At 47.7% G+C, this 8998-nt stretch overlaps 1 protein-coding gene across 2 annotated transcripts in view; it reads left to right on the top strand.

Annotated features, from left to right (window-relative positions):
* ZZEF1 (zinc finger ZZ-type and EF-hand domain containing 1) overlaps positions 1 to 8998 on the top strand; it is a 100159-nt gene that overhangs the window by 24897 nt on the left and 66264 nt on the right. For both annotated transcript variants that reach the window (XM_025864421.2, XM_025864419.2), the window contains exons 7-11: positions 804 to 920; positions 1797 to 1975; positions 3421 to 3519; positions 7548 to 7639; positions 7984 to 8132. In XM_025864421.2, the coding sequence (XP_025720206.1) occupies positions 804 to 920; positions 1797 to 1975; positions 3421 to 3519; positions 7548 to 7639; positions 7984 to 8132 (636 nt within the window). The remainder of the gene's footprint in view (positions 1 to 803; positions 921 to 1796; positions 1976 to 3420; positions 3520 to 7547; positions 7640 to 7983; positions 8133 to 8998) is intronic.

Genomic DNA, 8998 nt, shown 5'->3' with positions numbered 1-8998 from the left:
CGTGTTGTCTCCGTTTTGAAGTAGGGATAACACTGTTGGAGGGGTTCTCATTACTGTTCCCTTGAAATGACTGTCAGTTGTAGGGTTTTGAGTTACTTTTTGCACACCTTCACGTTGTTTGCAGTACACTCGCTCACCCAGCACAGTTGCTGGCGTAGATTAGGACCCAGTCATTTTTGTTTGCATCAGTCTGTCTGATGACTACTAGTCTGGAGGAGGTAAAACTTTTGGGGGATTCAGAAGGATAAACGTAAGAGGAGATGAGAGAAGACAAACGTTGAAGCAGACATTAAGGTAGAAAGGCCAAGAAACGCGGGGCAAGACTAGAAACTGTGACAGGTGCTCATGCTTAGGAGGAAAGAAAATTCGTGGCGTGTCTTTAGATGCCATGGATCTCAAGATGGAATGTATAACACGAGCTTCTTACCGGGCCACAAACCGCTCTGCCTCTGGGATCACGTTCCCTAAGAACTGCAGGGTTTTTTCTGTAGAGTCTATATGTCTTCTGCCTACTCTGCGTGAAATGAAGACTTGATCCCAAAGACTGGAATAAGTCTCCTTGAAGGGAAATGGGACTCTTAAAAGAAAGAATAAATAAAAAAGAAGGAAACTCTGTGAAGTTACTTGGCACCGCGACCCCCGGGGAAAAAGCTGGTTCAGTGTCGTGTGCCGGGCTCTCTGTGGGGACACTTTGTTTATGAGGGATTACTCCCAACAGGCGTCTAACAATTTGGTGTTCATCGAATATTATTAAATTAATGTTTGGCCTGGATTTGTTCTGATTTTCCATCTCCCACTTGCAGGAAGGCACTGCAGCACATGCCTCCGCTTTCCCTCTCACCGGGATCTACGGATTTCTCGACTTTCCTGTCTCCCAACGTTCTAGAAGAAGTGGACAGCTTCCTCATAAGGATAACTAGGTAAAGTCAAGGTTGATGAGATGGGGCTTGTAGGGGGTAGAGGGTCTATATGCTTGTTTAGCCTTTTTTTTTTAAAATTTTTTAATCTTTTAAAGATCAGCACTAAAAATGGCTCATTTTTAGTGACTGAAGGGAAAGTAAAATCATAGTTCAGTCCTCTAAGCTCCATTATGTAGCAACACCACCTGACCTCAGGGGGTGGGGGTCCTCTGACGCACCAGACAGGTGTCTTAGAGTCCCCAGTGCAGAAGCTCTGAGCTTACCTGGAACCCCAGCCCACGGCCTCCCCAGGCACCCGCCGGCAAATAAGCCGCTGGTCTGTGGGCCTGGGCGAGGCTCCTTAGTAGCTTGACAGACTCAGTGCTTGCTGTTGTGTGTCTGCCCAGCCCTGAGGGCGCTACTGTGTCGGAGCACAAACTAGGTCCAGAGACGTCTGGACAGCTTTAAAAGTTTCAGTGTAAGGTGTTTGGAGTACATCTAAAGTAGGTTGTTTGTGCTTTCGGAGGAATGAGCCCTTGAGCCTCTGGCTGCTGATCATTCTTAGTAGCAGAGGCTTATTGTAGTGGCTTCTTTATTTGTGGTTCATTTATTTATTTGGTTTATAAAGTTTGACTTGTTAAAATTGATATTGTTAGTATTTTTTAATAGTTACAGATTAAGGGCACAGAGGGGAGGAGTTAATGTCCTCGTTCTCTGGGTTAACTTAGGTTTTCTTTAGGTTATCTTGAGGATTTTGAGAAAGTATTTCTGATGAACATATAGAAAGCATGTGACAGGTGGATTTTACTGATGGCGGTCAGTTACGTGGGGTTTGGGGGATACCTGGATTTCCTCATGTTTTTAGGAAGTGACAAGTTTTTTGCTCTTTGTTTATAGCTGCTGTTCGACTCCAGAGGTGGAGCTGACTCTTCTGGCCTTTGCACTGGCAAGAGGAAGTGTGGCCAAAGTGCTGGGCTCTCTGTGTACCATCACTGACCACCTGGACACACAGTACGACGCCTCGTCCCTCATCTCCTCCATGGCGTCTGTCAGGCAAAACCTGCTCCTTAAATACGGTAAGTGAGCAAGGTGCAGTGGACAAGCCAAAACACCAGAATTAACCTGGCATCTTCTTATCTCCTTGGGCAGTTTGTAGCTACCCCGTGATTCCGGGATGAACATACCCTCTCCTACAGGGGCTGGCAGGGAGAAGGGGGATGTGGGCCCATTGAGGGCAGCATCGGAAGAGGGTCTGAGTCCCCTGGGCTGTACTCCCAGGGTTTACCGGCCAGACCACTTAGGCTTGCTGGTCATTTGAGCACAGCCGTCTTCGATGAGGTACAGATGTGTCTCTTGGTGTAGACCAAGACGGTTGGGAAGTTGGAGTACCTCCCATCTGGAGGAGGGAGGGAACTGGCCCAGACACGGCAGAGAGCACCCTGGTCTTAGACTGCATCGCTCTGCGTCCCTGTGAGAGCTGTGTGTCCACCACCGCCTTGCCCCCCTGGGCCCGGCCGCCGTCCCCCTTAGCGCTTTCCTGCTCACTCGGGATGGGCCCTCCTAACCCTTCTCGGTTGGTACATGAGGAACAACTCATCTGCCATCCCGGCCTCTGGCACTAACGTTTTGTCCACAAAGTACAATCTCGGATCCCATCCTCTTCAGTTATACGGGCAAACGGTGCTGTTTCTGCCATGCTGTTTCTGCCTTTGCCTTCATGCAACTTAGTAATTTATTTTATGTGTAATTTTTAAGGTCTGACAATTGATGTCTTGTAAATCCAGTTTTCCTCTTAAATTTGAAAAGGTCATTTTTTGGTGGGTTAGGGAGCCCATAGCAGGCACGGCTGGATGGGAGGGATTCGTGGTGTTTGGGATATACTCTCCAGGAAAGTTATCCATTCAGAGGAGCAGTTATTTGGGGAGGGAACACTGGATAGCGGAGGGACGCAGGAGGGAATGTTTGTTACTGGCAGTGTTCTAGTTCTGGGTTGGTTATAGGTGAATGGGTATTCATTAAAATATTAACATGAGAGAAAAAGGAAAAGCTTTCAGGTCGTTACAGCAAACAGTACTTTTTAAACTTCCTAAAACTTTCAAAATTTGCCTGTAGGTGTATTAAAGAAACACGACCCAAGACCCTAAGATATTATTTATATATATAAATGCAATTGCAATAAAATTAGTTATTGGCTCCAAAACACTATTTTAGGAATTCCTCTCCCAAACATGTTGAATCTGTGGTATTAGTCTTATATCTTATAATGTACTTTGTTTCTGAGGAGTGGTTATTCTAGAGACCTCCTCTTGGAGTCACATAGGGACATAAAGCTGTACTTGGTCTCCTTCAGGAAAGCGTACAAGGATGGCGTCAGCTTCTCTGTTTTAGCTTTTCAACAGGTGGTTTTCCACCAGCAGTCTCCTGGCCGCCTGCTTTCCGTTTCCATGGACGGGCCTGCTAGTTTTTATTTTTTACTTTGTGCCAGCTTAAGGCTCTCATCCTCTCTCTTTTCTTTGATCAGGTAAACCTCTTCAGTTGACCCTTCAGGCCTGTGATGTCAAAGGGAAAGAGGAGAAGTCAGGGCCTGAAAACCTGCTCATGGAGCCGTGGACGAGAGACGGTGAGTGGTAGGTCTGTCCTTGTGTGGTGAGTGGAAGGGCCGTGGTGCACTCTCTGCCGGTGTGAGACCTGGGCCTTGGACTGCTTGGAAGTCGCGGGCCACACGCCAGGTCGGCCTGCACGAGGCGGTGGTTCTTGAGCCGTCTGCCTGCCATCCTTACCGCAGCCTCGTACTCTGCTATGGGTGCTTGAGAGCCCTCGGTTTTGAAAAGCAAGGACTCTTCCTTTTGGAATATGAAAAGTTTCCATTTTTAAATTCAGATTATTTTTCCATTGTGTTACCCTAAATCATTAAGAAACTCAGCAGATCTGAGGCATGATACTGCTGAAAACATAATTTCAGGAGAAGGGTATTTCTTGGTGTGACCCCTCTGGATCCGGAGTGTCTGGAAGAACCTCACTGCTTGCCTGCTGAGGAGCTCTCCCGTGCGGTGGCGGGCTCTTTCCCTCGGCTCGGTGTGTCTGTGCATCTCTTCCTTCCCTGTCTCGCTAGCCAGCTGGTTCGTCTCCTGCACTTGCTCCCTTGTGCTCACTGCGCTGCTTAGAACATCGCCGATTCGGCTCAGGAAGGGGACTGTTTGGGTCGTTATCAAACGCTGGCAGGAATTGCCCTTCTGCTCTGGGTTTGCTTTCTCCTTGGCCTTCCTCACAGCACTGCAGACCACATACGTTCTCAGTGGTCCCCTCTCCTCTGTCATGTCTCCTGTGTTCGTGCTTCTCCCCGAGGCGTCTCCTCTCCCTGTGGGCTTCGCGTGCCATAGACTCTTACGCAGGACACTCCTGCTGCAGTCCTCCCCGCGCAGCGCAGTCTCTGCGGGGATGTTTCCTTCACCGCGTCCCTCTCCTGTCCCGCTAGGGGCCGCTAGGGGCCACACAGGCCGCGCACTCCCCCGCCACGCGTCCCGACCCCAGCTCCCACCCAGGAGAGGCAAGACCACTCTGCGAGAGGCCCCTGCGTTCTCCCTTCACACACTGGAGAGTCAGGGTTTCTGTCTCCAGAGCATGTGAGGCAGAACCTTCCCAAAACGTCGACGGATTTGTATTCTCATCATCATCATCCACTGAAAAGCCTCTCTTTTGTTTTATTTTAGCTTTTTATTTTTATTTTCTACTTATATCACCATTTCAAATCATGTCTCCATCTATTCTTTCTTTTTTAAGACTTTTTTTTAGAGCAGTTTTAGGTTTATAACAAAATTGGAGGAAGGCACGGAGAGTTCCTGTATAACGTGTTCCCCCCACACGTGCAGCCTCCCCCATTGTGAGCATCACTCCAGAGGGAGACATTTTCTTACCGTGGACAAGTGTATGACAACACTTCATAATTGCCCAAAGTCCACAGTTTACCTTAGGGTCCGAGAGAGAGAGAGAGAGAGAGAGAGAGAGAGAGAGAGGAGCGCGCACGTGCAGAGCACACGTGCGTGAGGGGGAGGGGCAGAGCAAGAGGGAAAGAGAGTCTTAAGCAGACTCCGTGCTGAGTGCAGAGCCTGACGAGGGGCTGGATCCCACAACCGAGATCCTGACCTCAGCCGAAACCAAGGGTTGGGTGCTTAACCGACTGCGCCACCCAGGCGCTCCCTTTAGGGTCCACTCTTGATGCTGTATGTTCTGGGGGTTTAAACAAATGTGTAATGACATGAATCTATCATTATAATACCATACAGAGTATTTTCACCATCTGAAAAAGTGGTATAGGGATTTGTAACACTCTTCAAAGTCCAGAAGGACTGCAGATTCTTCTCTAGCTGTGGGAATCGAATACTGTTACTCTCCCTGTGTCATCTGCTCATCTCCCCTCCCTGCCTTCTGCTTCCCTCGGGTGGATGGATCTTCTAAAGTAGTTGTAGTTTGTGGGTTATGTTGGTTTTATTTCCTACAGGCACACAGGTGGGATGTGCGTAGGCCTGGGGAGGAGACTCGGTTTCTCCTGGTCACTCCCTCCACAGCCGTCGCCACTGAAAACGAGCCTGAGGCGATGGGTGGGGCAGGGGAAATGCTCACAGTTGGAAGAGTTGGGTTTAGAGGAGGAATTGCTTTCCTTCCCCTGGGCGGGGGAGGGGATGGCCCCTTTCGCGGCTGTGCTTCACACTCCCCAGGTGCCAGGAAGTGTCAGTTCTGGAGAGGTGCCTCTTGCTGCACAGTGAGTGCCCAGGAGACCCACACATTGACCCTCTGGAGCACAGCTTTCCTGTCTGGTGTTTGAAAGGGATGCAGGGTGCTGCCCATACACCGAAGGGGTTCTTTAATCTGTGATTGGTTATTTTCTTTACTGTCTTTTGAAGAGAATAAATTGGGGGGGGGTGCGGTATCAAAACAGAGGGAGCTTTAGGGCATCACATGAGCTCTTTTTTGTTTTTTACCCGGAAAGGGAAGAACAAAGTTTTACTTACCTTTTAGGCTTTGTTTATATATTTATTTTGGCCTTTAGAAAAAACCTTTAGATGTGTGTTTGGTGGCAATGTCATTTAAAGAGTGTCTGACTCTTTTGATTCGGTTAATTGCTTCAGCTACTTTGAGACAAATGACAAATGCTGGTGGTCAGTTAACCTGGGCAGACCTTCAGTGCACCAGAGCAGGCTGGATAGGTTAGTCTTACTGTGAGGCGAGTTGTGTGAATTCCTGACCGTGTGGCTTCTTAAAACTGTGGACATAATCACTGTTTGATGGAACTAGATCCTACCATAGCTTCCCTTTGTAACTAGTCAGTGTTCCTTTGGTTTTAATTTTCTTGGTTTTGGTGACACATTTTGCATATTGTTTTATGGAGATTCAACTTCAGACAGTTTTGTTTTTTTGAATTCAGTATAATGAAAGCAGCATGAAGCGGGTTTAATCTTGAGCAGGCAGAACGGTTGAGGGCCCAACCGTTCATGGTTCCAGGATGAGTGGTTGTTTGGTGCTGATGTGGGCATGTGTGTGAATTTTATCATTTACAGAGGTTTGAAAGAGAAAGGCAGCCTTGGGTCTAGCAGCAGACCTTTTTGTGAATTATTAAAGGATAATTCACGACAACAAAAGAGGTAAACCATGACTTCGATACAAATGAAAAATGAACAGTTACACTTTTTATTTATCTCATTAATTAGTGGGGACCAGTAAGATGTTACAAACAGTTCAAAAGAGAATGCATAAAATACATATAGACCGATAAGAGTGCCGACAGGAATCCACAGGTAGATACAAAAATTGGTCAACATTCATGAAGAATAATCAGCTGCATTGGGGCGCCTGGGTGGCTCAGATGGTGAAGCGTCTGCCTTCGGCTCAGGTTATGATCTCAGGGTCCTGGGATCGAGTCCCGCATCAGGCTCTTCTCCCTCTCCCTCTGCCTTCCTCTCCCCCTGCTTGTACTCTCTCTGTCAAAATGAATAAAAATCTTTAAAAAAAAAAAAAAAAGAATAATCAGCTGCATTTTCTGCGGGCAGGAACTGTCTGCATTACCGTCTTGACTCTACTGTTTACGGAGTTGTAAAATAGCTCACAGACAGCGAAAGGTGGAGATAGCCCACAGAGTGTGCTCAGCGGAACGAACACCCAGCCATCTTTTCTGCCCGTTTCAGAGCCTTGCACAGTCTTTCCTGACAGAGTGTCCCAGACGTTCTCATCCCTCTGTCGTCTGTCCTCTAGGCCTGCGTGCCTCTGTCCGCCCAGTCAAGCATCAGGCATGGTTTTAGGAAAGGCGCGGAAAGATGATTGGTTGTCAGGTCTTTTATCTGTTTGAATTTAAGTCACAGTCTTTATGAACTTTATCTATCTTTCTTGTTACCTCAGAGCAGGGCTGCCGGTGTGGTTGAGAAGACAGTGCACTGAGGAGACTGTACCCTAGCCACGGTCTGTTACCTAGGGGTTGGCAGTGAGCTCACACCTGTGCAGAGGGGAAATCTGTTTCTGATTTTTATGAAAATACGAGACAGACTAGTTACCCCCCGCCACACACAAAGGATCTGGTGTGTTTGGTTGGTCTCTGTGGGTTCTTAGGGTTATGACAAATGAGTCGGTTATCCTCACTTCACTGTCTACCTTTTGCAGGGTTTCTTACAGAGACTGGAAAGACCAGAGCAAGTACCATTTTTTCTACAGGAACTGAATCTGCATTCCAGGTTACACAGATCAGAATTATGGTAATTCTCTTACTACCTTCTTTAAGCAATGTTACTGCTATTTTTTAAAATAGGATTCCATTTCAGAGTCTGTCACTGGTTTTCATCACCTGTGTTGTGACCATTCTGTGCCAGGCCTGTAGCAGAGGGCAGGGACACAGAGATGAGTAGATTGTTGTCTGGGGATGTGTGAATACAAAGGATCTTTCCTTAGGAAGCAATGTTTTTATTTTTCTAGGACTAAATATCATTTCGTTAGTTTGATTTTGCTTTAAGCTCTTTGAATTTAACTGTATTACTTAGAAACACAACAGCCGCAGGATTTTTGTACCTTCCATGTACCTGAGCTAGATCTCTGTTTTTAGGTTCGACGTGGTGGCATTGGTGCCCAGTGTGGGTTGGTGTTTGCCTATAACTCATCTTCTGATAAATTCCACGCAGAAGAACACTTCAAAAGGTTTGAAAAATATGACAAATGGAAGCTTCAGGAATTCAGGCAATTTGTAAAAAGCAGGTAAGGAACGGAATAAAAATCTTTGTAGTTAAGGCTGAATGTATTTTCTTATTGGCAAAATATGCTTTCATATATTTATAGAAGAGGTGCTCCTAGCCCATCCTCAGTGGCCGTGAGCATTCATTGCTTTCTAGCAGCATCTGTGAAGACATGTTTTAATTTGTTCATAGATTCTTTACTCGGTCCCTTCCACGACCAGGTGTACACATCTCCAGAATGGCTGGGTACTGACACAAGCCTGGACTGTCTTCAGTCTTACCTAGCCACTGGGAAGTTTACCGATGCCCCAACCTCCGTCCTCCTAATCCATGCTTTCATTGGAGATATTTTTAAGCACCCACCCTGCACTGGGCCTGATGCTCGGCGCAGAAGAGGCACAGTGAACAAGTCGGCACAGTCCCTGCTCCGTGGTGCTTACTGTCCTCTCAGACCAGCAGTGTCACAGTCTTGTCAGCACTGGGCAGGAGGGGTGGGGGCTCTGGGAGGAAAGACCCTGGAGGGAGTGTTGTTTGTGGTAAGAGCTAAGGATGATGTACAGTTGAAGGAGAGATCCTGAGCAAAAAGCAGAGCAGATTTGAGCACTTGTAGATGAAGTACCGCGGGCTCGGGGGCCTGCAAGCGCAGAAGTTACTGCCAGGTGGAGAGTGGGGAGCATGGGAGGGCCAGGAAGCGGCCCAGTCGCTAAAGGTCTTTCTGTCTCTGGCTCAGGACTTGGACTGTACCCTTTAAGGCAGGGTGGGGGGCAGCATGGTGTTGAGGAACTTCAGGGAGAAGAACGAGGCGACCAGATGTGTGTCTTACAAGCACGGTTCCGGATCGTGCTGTGCGGCCAGGGGCGAGCCGGCGTGGAGGCAGGAAGATGTGTG

The sequence above is a fragment of the Callorhinus ursinus genome, unplaced genomic scaffold (genome assembly GCF_003265705.2).
Source record: "Callorhinus ursinus isolate GAN/ISIS: 27379988/994484 unplaced genomic scaffold, GSC_fseal_2.0 scaffold43, whole genome shotgun sequence".
NCBI lineage: Eukaryota > Metazoa > Chordata > Mammalia > Carnivora > Otariidae > Callorhinus > Callorhinus ursinus.
This window is presented reverse-complemented; position numbering and strand designations above follow the sequence as displayed.